The 20045-nt window shown below is 35.7% G+C and overlaps 2 protein-coding genes across 15 annotated transcripts in view; both read left to right on the top strand.

Annotated features, from left to right (window-relative positions):
• Positions 1-19564, top strand: part of LOC142342096 (uncharacterized) — an 87813-nt gene extending 68249 nt beyond the window's left edge. For 2 of the 3 annotated variants that reach the window (XM_075393294.1, XM_075393286.1), the window contains exons 10-14: positions 9570-9659; positions 12045-12135; positions 12407-12429; positions 18583-18656; positions 19025-19564. In XM_075393294.1, the coding sequence (XP_075249409.1) occupies positions 9570-9659; positions 12045-12135; positions 12407-12429; positions 18583-18656; positions 19025-19400 (654 nt within the window). In that variant the 3' untranslated portion in view covers positions 19401-19564. The remainder of the gene's footprint in view (positions 1-9569; positions 9660-12044; positions 12136-12406; positions 12430-18582; positions 18657-19024) is intronic. The other variant, XR_012759150.1, reaches the window with a different exon arrangement.
• Positions 1-20045, top strand: part of LOC142342119 (cilia- and flagella-associated protein 46-like) — a 754419-nt gene that overhangs the window by 258100 nt on the left and 476274 nt on the right. The gene's annotated exons all lie outside the window — the stretch shown is intronic.

The raw sequence follows: 20045 nt of genomic DNA, 5'->3' as shown, positions 1-20045 counted from the left end.
TTTAAACATTTTAAAAATTGAATGGTTTTAAACATTTTTCACGATTAATAATTGATAATAGCTTACTGCACAGTTCTAGTAGTAATAGAGTGCATTTTCAGCGTTTTTTTTTTACAAAGCTTGCAATATTTTTCATTTTTATGACAATTATGGTCCTTATTCAGCTTTTTCAGCCTCAGGGGTCAAATAAAATCTACTTACGGGTTTGATAATAAGTTACAAAAAAAATTTACTGGCCACAGTTTGTATTTTTTAAATATCTTAAATTTTAGCAATTTTTTATGATAAACTTTGCAATTTTTTTTCCAGTTTTTTGAAAATTTTTGTTTTTTTAGTTTTCCCCAACCTCAAGAGCCAAGGAACGTCCTCTAGGGTTTGATAATAGGTTACTGCTTTGTTTCTAGATGTAATGGAATGAAATATTACAAATTTCATCAATTTTTTGAGAATTATGTGAAATTTTTTCAAATTTTTTTTAAAATATTGAGTTTGTTTTTGCCGGAAGCAGGGGCACACTGCATAGCTTACCGCATAGTTCCTACATGTGATGGAGTGTTTTTCCAGTTTTTTGTTGGACCAGTGTAAAATTGAGGCTGGTTAAAGTTGATAAAGGTCGTGCTAAACATAAGTACTTTTTATGTCCTTTTTAAGAGCTGTATGTTTTGGTAATCCAAACAAAAACACGCAAATTTATACTGATTTTCAATTTTTTCAAGGTTTTTGAAAATTTGACTTTTTAAATTTTTTTTTCAGCCCTAGGTGTCAAGGAACCTAGCGTTTGATTATAGCTTACTGCAGAGTTCTAGTAGTATTAAAATGGTTTTTAACATTTTTTTTTCATTTTTTTAAACATTTTAAAAATTGAATGGTTTTAAACATTTTTCACGAATAATAATTGATAATAGCTTACTGCACAGTTCTAGTAGTAATAGAGTGCATTTTCAGCGTTTTTTTTTACAAAGCTTGCAATATTTTTCATTTTTATGACAATTATGGTCCTTATTCAGCTTTTTCAGCCTCAGGGGTCAAATAAAACCTACTTACGGGTTTGATAATAAGTTACAAAAAAAATTCACTGGCCATATTTACTGGCCACAATTTGTATTTTTTAAATATCTTAAATTTTAGCAATTTTTTATGATAAACTTTGCAATTTTTTTCCAGTTTTTTGAATATTTTTGTTTTTTTTTAGTTTTCCCCAACCTCAAGAGCCAAGGAACGTCCTCTAGGGTTTGATAATAGGTTACTGCTTTGTTTCTAGATGTAATGGAATGAAATATTACAAATTTCATCAATTTTTTGAGAATTATGTGAAATTTTTTCAATTTTTTTTTTAAAATATTGAGTTTGTTTTTGCCGGAAGCAGGGGCACACTGCATAGCTTACCGCATAGTTCCTACATGTGATGGAGTGTTTTTCCAGTTTTTTTAATGTAACGGGCTGAAGCAATTTTTTAGAAAGTTTTTGCAACTTAACTTCTTCAAGTGTTTCAATTTTTTTCGAGTTTTTTCCGACACTTCGGGCATGTTCAAAGTTGTGGATCTTTATGAGCCAGTGACACTATTTATGGATTCAAAAAAGGATTGAAGATAATAATACGAATATTTGCAAGATTTTGTTAAAATTTGCAATATTTGTTCTTTTCTGCGTTTAACGAACATTACTGCACAATGGAACTTTTTAAGTCTTGCATACGGGTTATACGACAGAAGTCCAGAAACAAAAAATGGTTGGAAACATTTTTCACTGCGAAACGTGGAAAATTTTTTGACGATTTCACTTTCAGTATTTTTCTATAGGATTGATTTAACTACTAACAAGCTAGAAAACTAGAAGTTGCATAATCAAATATCATGGAAAATATTCTTTTTTTCTCTCTTTGTTTCTGCTAGTTGAGGTTTTTTTTCCTTCTCTTTCTCGTTCTTGTTTTATCTCTCGATCACTCTATCTCTTCGCTCTCTCTCTCTCTCTCTCTCTCTCTCTCTCTCTCCTTGACTCTTTTGTTGATGCCGCACTTCAGCTGCTGTTATGTGGCGTGGTGTCATCTATTACCCCCACCTCACGCCCCTTCAATAAGCTAAAGCTATCCTCACTAAACCGTGGCTAGCTACTGATGAAGCCAAACGCTCGCCGGTCATTTGAGAACAATTCGGCCGACTAAATTGCCCTTATTCACAAATTAAGTCTGTTGCTAGCATAAAGGCGATTTATCGCGAGTATAGTGAATAGGAGGAAAGATATAGCTCAGTGTTGGTTAGTGTGACAGACTCCCATCTGAGTGGTTGCTAGTTAGAAACCCTCTTGTGTCGGGTTTTTTACTTCCATTATAACTTATTAATAGACGCCGTCGGCCTCTCAACGGCTATTATTTAGGCGCTCTCCTTTTTTTTTTACAATTTAAAGTATTTGAATTGTATTGGGGCGCTGTCTTAAAGATCAGTTCACACAGTTTCGTGATTTTTGAAGCCAAATTGGAGTAGTATTTTTCGTCACGTCGAAACTGGAAGTGGAGCGAAAAAGCGAGTAGTTTTGCGGCGTGATTTTCGCTCTAATTTTGAAGTAAAAATTCGCTTTCTCGCTAGTGGTTTTTTGTTCACATGCGGCATTTTGACATTGATTTTCAGTTGTTTAATTTTTTTGATCTGATTTTTTGGAAAATGTTTTCCCAGTTCTCTTATTGTCCGTTCTAGGTCTAGTAAATGAAAGTTCTTTGAATTGTACGTCAGAACTTGTCCTGCTATGGTTTTTTAATTCGCTTTACGATTGAGTTTGATTTCATTTTTCATAAGTCACGCTTGACTTCTGACTTACTTCATTCATTGTTACCACTGAATGGATTTTAAATGATTTCACGCATTGAATTACGCAATGTGGTGAATACTGTCAAAGTCAAAAGATCAAAGAGACGGGATAAACCGATAAAGCCCGGTCATTAAGTCATTGAGAATTAGGTTATCAAAGTTCAATATAGTGTTTCCTAACTGACACTGGTATTAGGTTTATTAACTTTCAGTTTAGAACCTGAATTACATATAGTTTTAGAATCCAACTGAAACTGTTTGACACTGAAAAAATCAGAAGAAAATTCGGTGAATTCATCTCCTTTTTCTTCTGTTCCAATCCCGATATGCATCAAGCCCGTCAATGGCGGCTTTTTTCCGGCAATCTGCGGGGTATATTAAATTCTTTCACGTTTTGAATTACATAATGTAGTGAATACGATCAAAGTCAAAAGAGCAAATTGAAAAGAACGGGAGCAACCGATAAAGCCTGATCATTGAGTCATAGTGCATTAGGTTATCAAAGATCGTTAAAGCAATTGCTAGCTGGCGTTATTATTATGCTTAATAGCCTTCAGTTTAGAAGGTGAATTAAGTGTAATTTTGGAATCTAACCAATTATACAGAATTTACACACCGAATAAGAACACTTTGACCATTAGAAAAATGCTTTTAATTTCGATATCTATTTTTTTTGTTTAAATACCAATGTGCGTCAAGCGGGTGAACGGCGTCTATTTTCCGACAATTTGCCGGCTATGTTTCATGCTTCATCTTCTTTGAAATAAATTGCCTAGCCTGTCTTGGGAGCAAGTCGTCTCACATAAGTCCCAAATTATTGAATACCTGTAATAGTAATATGCACAATTTTGCCTAGTGTTAGTCAAGAGTAATCTTATTTTTAAAACGCGTCTGCTCTCAAGGGGAGAAATAGTTAAATTCTTCTGAGCTAAAGTTTTACCTTTTGTGCCAAGAACTACACCCAAAAACTGCTGTCAAAATTATGCTTAAGTACGAAAAGATTAACCGAATTTTTTATTGGTATGGCAATATTCCATTGAACAGTAATTCGGGGCAACTTATTTTTTTCGTGTCAGAACGAACAGTCCAATAATTTGTCAAATCAAACTTTGATTTGATTCATATAGGTTGGCATGTAAGTGCTTAAACTTTGGTCACAATCTTGAAATGTATTTATTGCTCTCAAACGAAGATCGAAGCATTTATTGTAAACATGTTGTTCTTTTTTGTGCAATATTTTGGTGTAAGTTTTTACTCTTCGAGCGAGTTTGTGCCCTTGACTTAATGTTTTGTTAGATCTAATTATCTCTCTCATTCAGAAAAGTTGGGAGCTGAACTCGAAGTGTCGGCAGTCCACTACTAAAAGTAAGATGAAAATTAGAAGAGTGCGCCGAAGTTGGTGTAATTTTTTCACTTTAAATTTTATTAGTGGTTATAGTGGTATATAATCAGCTGAAATGATGTAATTTGAAGCCCCTTGGTGAAGTTAGTTGCCCCCGCCCGCCCTTGACTTAAGCAGGCCGCAATAGATTAGAGCTCGCACTAGTCGTTCGAGAGCAGTTCTTCCGACGTTAGTCGGTTATGTTTTGTTTAAAGAAAAGTAGAAGAAAAGAAAAAGAAAATTTGACTGAGATCATTGCTAAGCGCTTCATGTGTAGAATATTGCCTGCTCTAGAAGGAAGTTTGAAATAATTCTTGTCATATGTCTTTTCGATGAAAATTTTGGGTTTGAGTGTTTATATTCTGTAAAATTCTCCAGCTCAATTGTGATTTCACTTTCCTTGTTAGTTTTTCATGCTTGGTTTCTTTTTGATTCTGAAGTTGCTCTAATGGCCATTTGATGCGCGTTAGGAATGTTATTCACGAAACTCCTCACTCGACTAAATTAAAGCACCCATTTGTAGTTCGAAGGCAATGCTTGCGACGATAGTCAATTTTTAGTTACTCTCAAACAAAGTTTCTAGCAATTATATTGGTCTTTTGTGGTGCGATTTCGCGCGCGACCGATTTGTTGTCCAACTTTTTAAAATTTGGGAAAAACTTGGAGAAACAGTCGGAGGACATTAAATCTCTGAGCAGCTCTCTTAGAGACTTACGCCTTACTAGTCCCTAAGTATTCGATGCACCGAAACTGTTGGGACAATTTCATGGTTTGAAGGGCGGTTGTTAAAGTATCACTCTCCCCATCCGCTCAGCTCGCATAAACTCCATCGTCCACCCTTTCATCTCATTAATTGCTCTTAAAAGAAGTTTGTAGCAATTATATTAGTCCTGTCTGTCTTTTTTATGTGATTTTTCGCTTGACCTATTTTTCTTCTGAGGCTTTTGACCTTTCGCCCTCAAAAACAAGATAAACAGGTAGCTCCCAGTGGGCATTACGTGCTCTCAGAGCCTTTCAGCTCTGTTTCAGTTCAAACTTTGAAGACTTCTACTTATGGTGTGAAGTGCGGTTCTTAGAGGTTGAAGACACCCCCACTGTTGTCCCCACGCCCACACAACGCTGTTGCCCACCACTCCTGTCGCCAACCCCCACCCGTCACCCCCCCCCCCCTGTGGCTACTGACGAACAACCGATCGCTAAAAACACTCAGTTTTTATACTAATTTTCACAATTTTTTTTCAAGCTATTTAAAAATTTTTGTTATTTTTCATTTTTTTAGCCCCAGGTGTCAAGGAACCTCCTCTAAGGTTTTATAATAGGTTAGTGCATAGTTTCTAGTGGTATTAGAATGGTTTCAACATTTTAACATCACGAATTTAAGCATTTTTTGACAAAACATGCAAATTTTTTTCAGTTTTTGACTTTTATTTTTCATCACGTTTTTCCAGACGCAGGAGCCAGAAAACCTCCTAAGGGTATTGATCATAAGTTACTGAAAAAATTTTATTTGCCATGGAATGCTTTTCAATTTTTTAATATGACAAATTTTTTGTTTTTTTTTAAATAAAACTTGCATTTTTTCTTGTTTTTGAAATTTTTTGTCATTTTTTAGGTTTCTTCAGCCTCAAGAGCGACATAACCTCCTCTAGGCTTTGATTATAGGTTACTGCATAGCTTTTAGATGTAATGGAATATTTTTCAATATTTAAATATCATCATTTTTTTAAAAATATATGCAATTTTTTCAAGTTTTTTCTTAAATCTTTTTCAATTTTTTATCATTTTTTTCGGCACCAGGGTCCTAGGGACTTCCTCCAAGGCTTGATGATAAGCTGTGGCATATTTTCTAGGGTTAATGGAATGGTTATCAATATTTTAATGACTCCAGCTTTAGCAATTTTTTGATAATTCGATTTTTTAAAAATTTTGGAAAATTATCATGTTTATGGACCTTTATGAGCCAGTGAAACAATTTAAGCCTAAAATAGAGATACTGGATAGTCTTTTGAGACAATGAAATTGTTTTGAAGTTTTTAATATCTTGAATTTTAGCCAGATTTTGTTAAAATTTGCGATTGTTTTCAAAATTTTTAAATATTTTTGTCCCTTTGTGAATTTAACGATCATTACTGGATTACTGGCCAACGAAGGTTTTCAAGTATTGCAGATGGGTTACTTGACATAACTTCAGAGATAAAAAATATTTTTGGACAGGTTCACTGCGAAATCTGGAAGCTTTTTTAAATTTTGCAATATTTTGCAAATATTCAAAATATCAGATTTATTTACTAACAAGGCTAGAGAACTAAAAGTTGCAGAGTCGAATCAAGCTAAAGCTACCCTCACTAAACAGTGGCTAGCTACTGACGCAGCCAACCGCTCGCCGGTCGTTTGAGAGCAATTCGCCTGACCTTCACTCCGCTCGCTAACTCCCACCGCTCCACCCCTCAAATAAGCTTAAGCTAACCTATCCGATCTGCGGCAAGTTAGTGACAAAGTCACTCTCATTATATTTTTGGGAACAATTTACCCGATGTTTTTTTTCATATTTGAAGGATTCTTAAAATCGTGTTTTGGAGACCTTATGCGGCTTTCAGGTTTTGTGAGAGTTCTTTCTTTTTCAATACTTCCCGAAGATAAATTCCAAGGATTTTTGAATTTACTAAAGTTTACTTTTGGCTTAATTTTCGCTTAAGTTTGGCTACAGTGTTTTTTAGTAATTTTAATTTAACTTTTAAGATCCGCAATTTGTCCTGTAATTTTTCCTGTAATTTAATAGCACTTTGTCTTCGTGTAATTAATGAAAATAACGACTCTCATGTTAGGCCAAAAGTAAGTGATATTCAATTGAATCAAGTATACTTTGGGAATTAATTTTGTGGGACACATTTGTTTTTGGTCGCTATTTTAGAGCTTACGCAGGTTGCTACTGATTTTTTATAGCCTCCTTTCAGTAAAAATTGGATGTTATTATTTTTTCCAAGGGCGGGATCCGCCAGTATTGAAAAATATGACGCATCCGTTCATTTTGGCTACTTATGGCCATAACATACTTTTTCCTGTTTCTAGGGTTTTCTTTTTGGCTGAAAATTTTGAGAAAGAGGTGACTAAAGCCGAAGTCTTTGGCACACTGTGATGGAAAAGTACAAAGAATAATGTAAGAAAATGAACTCTTTTTGTTTAATTCTTCAAACACTGTACGTATTAATGCACCACAAAATAAATTTTCATTCCAGCAAAATCTAGTATTGTTTGTCTTATCTTTTACGACATGCAGCATTAAATTGGGTTCGAACTGTTTGTTTGGGACCTAAAAAGCAATCCGTTTTTAAAATTCTTGTCGTTATTTTATCTATAGTTTAATTTCATAATCCTGATGATGGGAGTTGATTTTTTTGAGAAGTGGAAAATTTTGAAAGCGGAGGAATTAAGACTCCAAAAAATGTCGCTGATGTTAATTGTGGATTACTATAGCAGGGTCTTCGGCGCAACAAATTTTAAACATTGCTTTGATAAAATCTCGACAATAAAACAATAAAGTACATTATTAATTGCTCTCAGACGAAGTTTGTAGCGATTATATTAGTCCTGTGATCTTTTTTCTGCGATTTTTTGTCTGACCCATTTGACTTTTCGTTCTCAAAAACGGGGTAAAAGGTAGCGCTCGGGGGGCGTTAAGTTCTCCTAGAGCCCTAGTCCTTACGATTCACCAAAACTGTTTTGAAGAGATAATTTTATGATGTGATGGGCGACTCTAATCTTAAGTTTCACCCCCTCAGTCACCCCCCTCTCGCCATCAGTGCCCCCTCCCTCCCTCAATACTCCCATTGTCCAGCCTCCTCCACCTGTTGATTTGAACCCCTTTTCATTTAGTCTTCGCAACCCTACCCCCATCACTTGACACCCCGCCCCCCCCCCCATCGCTTGCCCCCCTCCCCCCCCCCCCGTACACCGGTCACCCCCCCCCCTTGATAACAACATCACTAAGCGCCAACTGGCTACTACCGTAGCCAACCGCTCGGCGCCGGTCGTTTGAGAGCAATTTGCCTGAGGTTAGTCGGTTATGTTTCATATTTCCCCGTTATTTAAATTAGCATCATTGGATCCGAATAAAACGGCTTTCGCTCTGGAATGTACCACTTAGTTTGGAGATTTCAAGAAGCAAATTATAAGAAGTTGAGAGGTCAGAGTTACGTTTGCTAAAATTAGCAACTTTTTTGTTAAATTTTGGTTAATATTGTATTATGTGATTAAGTTCATCTCATTGTTTGTTGGTAGTTTCTGTTGTTGACTAATTTTTTCCGCGACGGGCGTTTTGAGGGCGCCAAAAATAGGCAATCATAAAATCTGTATAAGACAAGTTTTAAATGCGATTCGTTTGCTTATCAGGTTTCATTTTTCATTGCGATTAAGGTAAATTTTTATTGGTGAGAATTTCCTACAATGAGGTCAATATAATGAGGTTTTTGGAAAAGGTTGAACAATTGACATATAATCATTTGTTAGCTTATATAAATACTTATATGCACATGTGACTACATCTATGTACAAGTAAGTACTTAAATATATACATGTTAGTTCTTGTAAGTATTTAAAAAGGGGCCAAATTGATTAAATGTCTTTTTGGAAACGCAGCAGTTCTGAGCAGAAAACTTTTCTAGTGAGACCAGAATTAATTGAGCTGTTTAATATTTTGTGAATTCGGTTGGAACATTATATGCTAATACACAGTGGTGAGCCTTCATGTTATAATTCTTAAGTTGTCAAGGTAGTTTTCCATCTAATCGATGCAATTTATTGACTTTCTTCGTTGTACATTTGTTTCCTGCTAAGTCCTTTTTTGCATTAGCTGAGTGTCGTGGTCTAGTAGGTTTTTGATTGTTCTTCGACGGGTGCTAGGACAATAGATCGAAAGACAACAGATCGAAAGCAAAAATTGGTGCAATAGACCGAAAATGAAATCATTCAAGTTGCGTATTGACCAATCAAATTTAAGCGCTCACTTATAATGCAGCGCATAACATGTTCGGTTGTGATGTTTTGTTCGGTTGTGATAGATTCATATCAATTCCTACGGGCCGCTGAGGAATAACCATTACTCGCGAGGCACGGCCAGATGCGGTAATTTTTACGCCAGCTGGCAATTAACGCTTTATTTCAGCCAATGAGAATAGAGATTTTCGATCTAATACCAATTTTTCTCTTTTCGGTCTATTGTACGGTCACCGCTTTGTCGGTACCATTTATGCAAATCTGCAAAAGTCCAAATTAGCTATTTTTGTTGCTCCTTTAAACAACAAAACTGACATTAATCCACTGATTTTCAGTGTGAGTTCGCTATTTCGTTGCACATGAATTTTGAATACAGCTGATCAATTTTATTTCAGGCTGCGGCTGCGGTGAAGAAAGCGATATCCATATTGCAAAGAAAATTGAAGGCAGACGACCCGGAGATGCTGAAAACAAAGAACGACATGGTACGTGTTTTAACGTCTCTCAAGCAAAGTTCGCAGCTATTAATTGCCGACACGTTTTGTTTTTGGTTTTGAGATTTTTTTGCCCCTGGTGAAACTAGCCTGCCTACGTGATCGCCGCACTTGCAGTTTAAAAGAAATATGTTTAGCTTCATTAAATTCTGTTTATAGACGCCTAAATGAAAACTGGATCATCCACATTACATGAAACTGAACGTTCCGGATTAGTTCAGCAGTGTATCGTAGCATTAAAACATGCCAAGCTCTCGATTAAATACAGATTCAAATTAGGTTTAATAATCTATATATATTTTTTAAAGGAATTTCGCCTTCCTCCATTTTTCACACCTGTATATTTTTAAGTGACCTCAATGTTCAAAAACAATTTCTTCGTATATTATTTATTATAGCTGCGAATCTGTAAGCTGAGCGGAGCTATATTGCGGTGCTCTTGATTTTTTACAATTCAAAGAATTTGAATTGTATTGGGGCGCTGTCTTTTTATGACTCGAAGAGATGGAGAAGTCCTTCTTTTAAATCATTTTTATTGGAGTGAATTTTGAAGCGGGAAATGGAACACGTAAAAAATTTGGAGTAATTTTGTTGCTGAACAAAATGAAGCGTGGAGCGAAAAGAGAGTGGTTTTTTGTTCATAACGCTGTTTTCTAGAGAGCGAGAAATTTAGGTGTGAAAAAAATTCTGTAAGCGAGCGAAATTTTTTTGTTCACGGGCGGCTTTTAAAAGCAGTTTTTTTGCAACTTTTGATGGTTATAAGGTTTGATTATATGGTAGAATAGTAGAAGTATTATATATTATATGATAGAAATATGGCGAAAAGTGGAACTATTTTTCTTAATTTTTGCAGTTTTTCGTTCTTTGTTTTTTAGGCAAGTTTCTAAGACTATTATGACTTGCCTATTGGTTTGCGCGCATGTGGAAACCCCATTGGCTGAAAGGAATTTTCTTTGGATTTATATGCTTTCGTAATATTAAAAAATTTATTAGCTTTTTCCAGTTTTTTAGTTCAAGTTGTTTTAAGAGCTTTTTTCATAGTTTGACCGCAAGTGTTTTTAAAAAAATTACATTGGAGGTTTTAGTAATTACTAGTTGTTTTGATGAATTAGTTTTGGCAGAGATATTTATTTCGGGATCTCAATTTGATCAGACTTTTTATCATTTTTCAACAGATTTGATTTTATTGTTTTTACTTTTTTGTTTTATTGTTTTGTTTCAAGATAATCATAAATTAGTGGAGGCACCTTTTGTCTGATGAGTAGTTGGATGGCGTTTAAATGGATTTCCTCTTTGAGTCGTTTCCGGAATTCTTCCGACTATTTTTTTAAAGATCTGTTCAATCATTTTATGATTTTTGAAGTCATATTGGAGTTGTGATTTTTGTCACGCCGAAACAGGAAGTGGAGCGAAAAAGCGGTTTTTTTTGCGGCGTAAATTTTCCGATTTATTTTTAAAGTAGAGTGAGAAAACGGTGTTTGAACAAAAATTCGCTTTCTCTCTAGTGGGTTTTTGTTGTTGTTCACATGCGGCAATTTCACTCTGATTTTTAATATTTCTCAATTTTGTGGATAGAATTTTTTTCTTAAGCGTTTTCCCAATCCATTCATAGTTCATTATTTGCCTATTTTTTTTTGTTTGACCGAAATTTCCATTTCTCGCTTGTGATTTTTTGTTCACATGCGGCATTTTGACATTGATTTTTTTTCATTTTTTATCTGTTTTTTTTAGAAATCTGTTTATCTGTTTTTTCAATCCACTCTTAGTCCGTTCTAGGTATAGTTTTTTGTTTAGTCAATAAAAATTTCTTTGAATTGTACGTCAGGATTTGTCCTGCTATGTTTTTTGTTTCTTCATCTGAAGCTCTTTTTTCGTTTTACATTTGTTCACACCTCAAAGCTGAAAAGTCAAATTTTCTTAATGACACCTTTCTCTCGCTAACTGCTTTTGCGCGCGTGACGCCATTTCTCACTTAGAAAAAACTCACTTTCCTCTAGAAAAAACTTTTTTGCGTGATTAGATTTTGATCATAAGTGACTTACCTCGCTCAATAAAATGGCTTTTGCACTTTAAAATTTAAGTTTTGAAATAGTTAAAGGTCAAAGGAACTCATTTTTGTAATAAGGGTTCCCTAATGAAAAGGCTTCTGCGCAATGAATTTTAACAAGCTTTATTAATTTATCGTTCGATATTTTACATAGCTTTTTGAGCGGCGTCGATAACTTTTTCAACTTATATCGGTATCTGTTTCTATCTCTATCATACGGCACGCAAGTCTATTCTTTCGCAGGTATTCCGGCAATCTGCTGGCTATGTTTTTTGTTTTTGATCTATTTGAACGTGCATCTCCATCTGTTGATAATGTGTAATTGTCAGGGGGTGATGTTGATGGAGAATGATAAATTGGAAGAAGCTGAGAATGTCTTCTCCAATCTCATCAAGAATGCCATCACTTTCCAGGGATCTAGTGAGTCATTTCTCTTATTTCATCCAAGCAAAAGAATGTTTTTCAGCGTCATTGTATCTGAGCACCGAGACATGTAAGAGAACTGAACTGAGCTACTTTTGAAATCAATTCTGAGCGCTCAAAAAATTCATGAAATAGCATTAAAATTTTATTATAGATGATTAGTTAGCCAAATTGTATTTGATTCCGTTAGTTTTTGTGCAATTGTTTTGACCAAATACTCACAATCTCGGTGGGAAATAACTCAGCACTAGAACGTTGCGTATTTCAGCTGAAACCAGTGATGGTGAAGAGGTAGAGGAGTTTTCTTTCTCTATTCTATTTAAGTTTATCTCAATACTGAAATGCTATTACGGAAACTTTTTCTAACTTAAGTGGATGAATGACATTTTGTTCTTACATAAACTATTATTAATTGCTTTCGGGCGAAGTTTGAAGCAATTATTGTATACGCGTGTGTCTTTTTTATGCAAATTTTTGCTCGACCGCTTTTGTTCTAGAATATTCTTCGACTTTTCACTCTAGTTCTTAATGAATTGAAGATTCATCCGACGTTAGTCGGTTTATATTCTAGGAGATGCACATTTTTAGGACAAAAGAGTGTTGTAATTTGAATACTGTCAAACCTGTACAGTGTAAGATCCCGCTCACTCGCTGAAAAGTCAATTTCAAGATTCGAAATTAGTTATTATAGCTCTAGGCGGAGTGCTTCTATATTGCGGTTCTGCTATTTCTTTTTTGTTCAAAAAATTTAAATTGTATGGTGGTTCTGTCTTTTGCTACTTGAAGCGCCCTTTTGGTGGACAGTTTTTTTGAACAAAATTTTTTGATGACTTCTCTTAATCAGTGATTGGGTCAATCTACTGAACAAAATTTAAAAGCAGAGGGAATTTTAAGTGGTTTTAATCTTAGTGGTTCTGAGAGAGCGAGAAAAGTAGGTTCGAAGCAATTATTTAGGTGTGAAGCCTTAACGACAGAGAACAAGCGTGGTTTAATCAAGGCAGTTCCTGTTTCAAACTAACTTTTGGGGTCAAATTTGTTCGCATTTGACAATTACTTGAACATTTAGGACTACACTGAACTACTTTAAGTGTATACCAGACTCTTAGACACTGTTTTGAGTTATTTTCTCTCATTATACTCTATTAGACGCTTTTAAGAGGTCTTTATATTCTGTTTAATTTTTTAATGCTCTCAAACAAAGTTTGTGGCAATTATTTTGGTATATTAGTCCTGTGGTTTTTTACGACTTGAAGTATTGCTGTTCTGCGAGATATTTTAGCTGAAGCAAGTTAGTTCAAGACTTGAATTTTGACCTCTTTTAGAACGTTGACTTATTTCTGTTTTTAATTGCTCTTGAACGAAGTTCATAGCAATTTTTGTAAATGTTTTGGTCTATTTTATGCAAATTTTTTGCTTGACCATTTTGCGCTTTTCTTCTAGAACGTTCTTTGACTTCTCAGGTGAGTTTTTCACGCTTTCGTTCTTCATTTTTGAGTGATCTCTATTGCTCTCACTCCGAATTAAAGCTTGTTGTTAATATAAATTCGGTTGCAGCATAAAGTAGGGCCTGATCTGTTGCAAAAAGTAGGGCATGATAGCCGAGTGGGCAGTGCATCTAGTTATGCATCGGGTGGTCAGTGGTTCGAACCCCGGCGGGGTCAAATGTTTTTCCACCCGCCTGTCGTTCAGGAGCAATTCTTCCGACATTAGTCGGTTTATGTTTAGAACGTTGACTTCTGTTTTCGAATGTTTTACTTCAACAGTAGCTTAGTTGCAAATATATAGCAATTAGCAACTGCTGGTAATTAAGATCAAAAGGTCATTTTGAACAGTTTCTTACCATAACAGTCCATCCTCCCGATCCAAACTATAGACACCCCTACATGTCCCCAAAACTAACTATCCTCCCATCTACCTTGCTCCTCGCACGGCAAACCTACCTACCCTATGCCCCGAACACCACGCGTAGCTCAACCAGCGCCCAATAATCCTGCAACCAGCCTCCTCCAACCTACCCACTCCCCTAAATATAAATTTGGGCCGCCATTTTTTAAAAAAACCTCAAGTTTTATGTGTCAATTAATGCTTCCGTTATTTTTTTACTATTTCTGATTAAGGTAAGTTTTATTTTTATGTCATTTATCGTTTGGCCAATTTTAGTTTCTCGTTTCTCACTTGTCCTCAAAAACGGGATGAGTAGGTACAGCTCGTAAGGCATTAAGTTGCCGAGAAACTCTTGGAGACTAAGCCTAACTAGTCGCTAAGTATGCGATTCACAAAACTGTTTCGAGGAGATATAAATTCAACTTGTGCAGAGCAGTTCTTGATCCTGAGAGTTTTGAATTTCCACTCTCATCCCCTTATTGCGAGCACTCAGAAATGTTGATACCCCTAAGTCACAGATGGTTACTAACAAAGCCAACCACTCGCCAGTCATTTGAGAGAAGTCTGCGTGACGTGAGTTGCTTATATTGTTAGTTGAATATTATATTTAGGGAAAATTGATTAATTTGTCAGATTTTGGAATGTTTTGATTTGCTTTTTTTGAACTGTTTTCTTCTTTTTTGGACTTTCAGGATTGTTGTCACAAATAATTGTATCGGATTGTTAATATCAAGAGATACATGAATGTTTACTGGATAGTTTTTACTCAAATATTTGAACTACTCTGTTTTTGTTTACGGTTATTGATACCAGTGTTTATCTGTCTCTCATATTTTAATATTCATTTCACTTTTTAGTCGTTTTACATAAGTCGGCACTTACGCGTTTGACTTCTTACTTACTTCGCTCACTTTATTCAACTGAATGAAATTAAGAATTTTTTCAGCAACTTTACGCAATTGCGTTTATAGTCAACGAGCGAATTCAGAAGAAACAACAAGCCAATAAAGCCCGTGAAGTGAGACCTAATGTTGATATATTTTTAGTGCATTAATTTATCGAAGTTCTTAGAGTATACTGCTTACAGCTATTAATTTTAAGCGTTTTGTCCTCCAATTTAACTGCGCAATTCACCATATTTGACAAATATATTAAAACTGCGGACAAAATTGAAATCCAGTTTGACACATCAAAGAAAAATCAGGCTGTCGGCAAATCTTCTCTTTGTTTTTCTCTTTCAATCCGAACCCCATTCTGTAGGATCTAAAGCAGTATATTTTCGGCTATCTGCCATCTTTGTTTGACCTTGTTTTTTATGATGTCTTTAGTCAGTAAATGAAAACAGATAATATGATGAGGCATCTCAAGATCTCTTATTGCGATGTAGTAATTTTTGGGAAATTTGTAGAATAGTGCGCCAACAGATCTCTTTTGTTTGCTTTGGGTTTTGACTGTCTATTCTTTTTGTTGTTTTTCTACTATTTTGTTTTTTTGTAAGTTTTTTGGCAATTACATTAGTCCGGCTGGTCTTCTGAATGAATTTTTGTACTGCTTTTTGCCTGATAATTTTCATTCGTCTCACCGTCTGACAATGAGGGGATGAACAGATAACGCCCGATGGGCATTAGGTCGCTGAGCAGTTGTTTTACGCCCTACTTGTCTCTTAAAGAAACTCCACGGAAACTGTTGAAGAGACATGTTTTATCACCCCTCACTACTCGTACTTATTCCACCGTAGCCCTGCTTGCTCGATCTCGCTCCCCCTCAAATAAGCTTAAACTATCCTCCCTTAGCTACAGCTAGCTAATGGTGAAGCGAACTGCTCGTCAGTCGTTTCACAGTAATTTGCACGACATTTGTAGTTTGTTTGGTATGAGTTAAATGAGTTTTTTAAGCGAGTAATTGTCAACGGCAGATTCCGTCTTAATTTCCACGTCGAGTGTATTCCGGCGTCTTCTATTGGTATCAACTTTTTCAACATTGTCAAATGAAACGCTTTTCGACATTTTTCAAGCTATTTCAATTCTTCGCTGAAACTACTTCTAAAGAAACCTGAATTGAACTGGTTTGATGTCGGAAAAAGAAAGCGAAGATAGAAACTCGATCGAAACACGTAATCTATTTTTGGATAGCCGTTCCTTAAACCTTGTTAATTGTTCTCGAACGAAGTTCGAAGCAATTACTGTAAACGTGTGTCTTCTTTTTATGCAAATTTTCTGCTTGACGCTTTTGAGTTTTCTAGAATTTTCTTTATTGACTTTTCCACACTCTTGAAATTTATTCATTTTGGAGTGATCAAAATTGCGCTCGTTCTCAAATAAAGTTGATTGTTTTGGGGGGATTGTGAACGATAATTAAAGACATTGTAGCTGAGTGGTTAAGATGTCAGGCTGCCAACCTGGAGATCCGTGTTCAAACCCCAGTGGGTAGTTTTTGAACCCATAAAATATATCTAAGCTGCGCCCCCTCTTAAATTAAATTGCACCGTCTGCCGTTCGAGAGCAATCCATCCTTTTTTTCTCGGTTTATTTTTACTAGTGGTAAGAGTTTTTTGAGAAGTTTTGTTCTGTTGATCGTAGTACTTTTAAGAAATAATTATGCGATAAACTTGAAACTATTTATATATTTCAAAGTGCAATTTTAAGTGAATAGTAATGCAATTGAAAGTTGGTGGTACATTTTTACTAGTGTTATGAGTTGTTTCTGGAAGTTTTGTTTTAATCGAAGGTAGTTGTTTTAAGAAATAATTAGGGTAATCAACTTGAAGCTATTTAGATATTTCACAGTGCGATTTTAAGTGCAATGCAATTGAAGGTTGGCTCCTTTAGATTGGTTTTCGGATGCGCGCTATCCACTTTATGGATATTATTTTATTAAGTTGTAATCGTATTTAATAGCCGCCGTCAGCCTCTCAGCGGCTATTATTTAGGTGCTCTCACTTTTTAATTCGCTGTAGCTTTTAATCGTGTTTTTCGTTTTACATAGGTCACGATTTTCACCTTTGGCTTGTGACTGACCCCACTCACTGATTCAACTGAATTGATTTTAATTTTTTCACTCATTGAATTATGCAATGTTGTGATTACGGTCAATGTCAAAAAAGCAAGCAAAGTCACTGAAAATGGGATAGACCGGTCATTGAGTCATAGTGCATTAGGTTGTCAAAGTCCATTAGAACGATTGCTAGCTATTTTTATAGTATTAAGTTTAATAACTCAGTTTAGAAGCTGAATTTAGTATATTTTTGGAATCTAATAAAGTACCAACCAAATTCGAACACTTTTTGACGCGTAAAAAATGTGTCAATTTTTTCATGTTTTTTTTCTGTTTCAATCATGATATGCGTCAACGGCGGCTATTTTCTGGCATTTTGCCGGTTATAGTTTTGCTTAAGTGATGTTCGCACAATCTTAACTTGTCGCGCCATCTCATGTTATTTTGCTCTAAAAGTAAGATTGCGAGAAATAAACGTTCAAGATTTAATCAAGATTACAAGAAGAAGTTTTAAATAACTGAGTTTTAGAATTGTTCTCCTTTGTTGTGGTCTGCAATTATTCATTTGTTCGTTACCTCGAGCTGTATTGGTCCTTCGTAAATGTTTACTGAGCTCTTAAGTGGGTCCATATTCGGTTTGCACGTTTCATTGTGTTCTTTGTGTGCTGATACAAACCATTGTTGACATCTGCTTTACCAGTATAATTATTTCACCAGGTAAATTACTTCTTCTTTACAGAATTTAACAGTTATACTAGTTTATCTTCAAGTAACTTAAAAATGTAAATCTTCGAACAATTTAGGTACAGACAGTACTTACGTAGACACTAATTATGTTGTCATCCTGTTGTTAATTGCTCATGAACGAAGTTCATAGCAATTATTGTAAACGTGTTGGTCTTTTTTATGCAAATTTTTTGCTTGGCCATTTTGCGCTTTTCTTCTAGAACATTCTTTGACTTCTCAAGTGATTTTTTCACGCTTTCGTTCTTCATTTTTGAGTGATCTCTATTGCTCACACTCCGAAGTAAAGCTTGTTGCTAATATAAAGTCAGTTGCAGCATAGAAAAAATAAGGGCAAAATAGCACAGTCGGTAGTGCATGTGGGAATGAAGCGGGAGGTCAATGGTTCGAATCCCGGTGGTGGTCAAATGTTTTTCCACCCGCCTGGCGTTCGAGAGCAATTCTTCCGACATTACTCGGTTTATGTTATTTGTTAAACATAAACAGAATAGGGCTTATGGTTCTAGATAGAAGTAAGAACCAAATATGACCTTGAAACTAGTTAAATAAGAACTAATTGAAACAACTATTTACGGAAATATTAAGTGTGAATACGGAAATATCAGGTGTGAATGAGGGGATTGAAATAAGCACGTGACAACTAGTCTGGCGAACTCGCCCGTTCTCACGCCATCAGTAATAGAATCGAGGTTCCATCATGCGTTCGAGAGCAATTCGTCCGACTTTTTACGGATTTATGACTTTATCCAAAATAATTTCTGCATTCACTTAAGAGTTTAAGATGTGAAGCTTGCTTTGAAATTAAGGATTTCTTTTTTTAAGGTTGACCCTGCAGACCCCGGAGAGGAAGGTGCCGGTGGTGATGTTAACTGGCAGAAGGTTGAGCCCATTCCACGGTTAGTTCTATTCTCAGGTACCCGAATTCATTGTAATATCAATATCACGTGGTATTATAACGGCCCATAACCGTCATTTCATACGCATTTCTCGGGAACCACTGAAGATTAAGCAGCCGACATTTTTTTGCATAGTTCCGAGAAGTTTGATTACATAGTGGCAAGTCTTTCAGATCAAATGTCTTATTTGCATTTCCGCGACTTATTTCGACATATCCGCGTTTGACCGAAAGTTGTGTTACGTAAAATCTATGATCGAGTTTTGTTTTTAAAAAAGTTTGCATGACTTGGAAAACGAATCAGGTCCCCATTGTATTAAAATTGCTTGCGTCTATCTGATTGAAAGTTCTGTATTGTCTTCGTTTCAGTCGAGAAATGGCCGCTGTTATTAAGAATCTATCAGAAACATACAAGGGTTCAGGAAAAGGGGATGCGGCAAAAGTTGTCGAAGAGTTCTCGATACGAATGGCCCGAAATACGTTAGAAATGGAAGCACGCAATGATCTGGTCAAAATCCTTCAGTCTGGGGGTACCGAAGTTCCAAGAAATACAGAAATGTCTGGAAGTCGAGGAAGATCAAGAGGTTCCAAAATGCCTGGCTCTGGTGCTGCTTCGGGATCGAGAGTGTCAGGGTCCGGAGGTATGTCCCGTTCCCGTGTATCGGGTTCCAGAACTCCAGGAAAATTATCTTCCAGAGTTTCAGCAAGCAGGGACGCCTCGAAAGAGTCCAAAATAGACTGGTAGTTAATTATCATTACGTAGTGATGTTCGAAAAGTTTCTGTTCTAGTGTCACAATAGCTCACTGAAGAGTAATTTGAGAATAGAGCTGCTGATCTTTTGTACGATAACTTATATAAATTTGTTTTGAGATGTTTTAGAGATTAGTAATTAAATTGTTTACATTTAATGGTTTCTTTGCTGTCTGAATTCGCAATGGTGCCTCAGTGCAATCATGTTTCCCTAAACCATTTAGCAGCTGACGATGTGCCGACTTGAATCTTAACTCCCTGATTTTTATCCGAAATTGCAGCTCAACCAACCTGTTTTTAAGACTCGTAGTTTTAAGACTCGTAGTAATAGTAGTAGATATTGTGACTTTGCCTGTTGTGACAGAATATATTAAGCTACAATATGAAAAACGACCTTAAGTATAATCTGATCTGAATGCATTTTCTTAATTGCCCTCAAACGAATTTTGTTTCAATTATAGTAGTCTTGTGGTCTTTTTATGCGATTTTTCGGCTGACACATTTGACTTTTCGTCCTCAAAAACGGGATAAACAGGTAGCGCTCGGAGAGCACTAAGTGGCCGAGCAGCTCTCTTAAAGCCTTATACCTTACTAGTATCAAAGTATCGGATTGACCGAAACTGTTTTGAGGAGACAATT

The sequence above is a fragment of the Convolutriloba macropyga genome, chromosome 1, assembly GCF_964194025.1.
Source record: "Convolutriloba macropyga chromosome 1, txConMacr16.3, whole genome shotgun sequence".
NCBI lineage: Eukaryota > Metazoa > Xenacoelomorpha > Acoela > Convolutidae > Convolutriloba > Convolutriloba macropyga.
The sequence above is the reverse complement of the archived record's forward strand: the minus strand, read 5'-3'. Positions and strand labels throughout refer to the sequence as shown.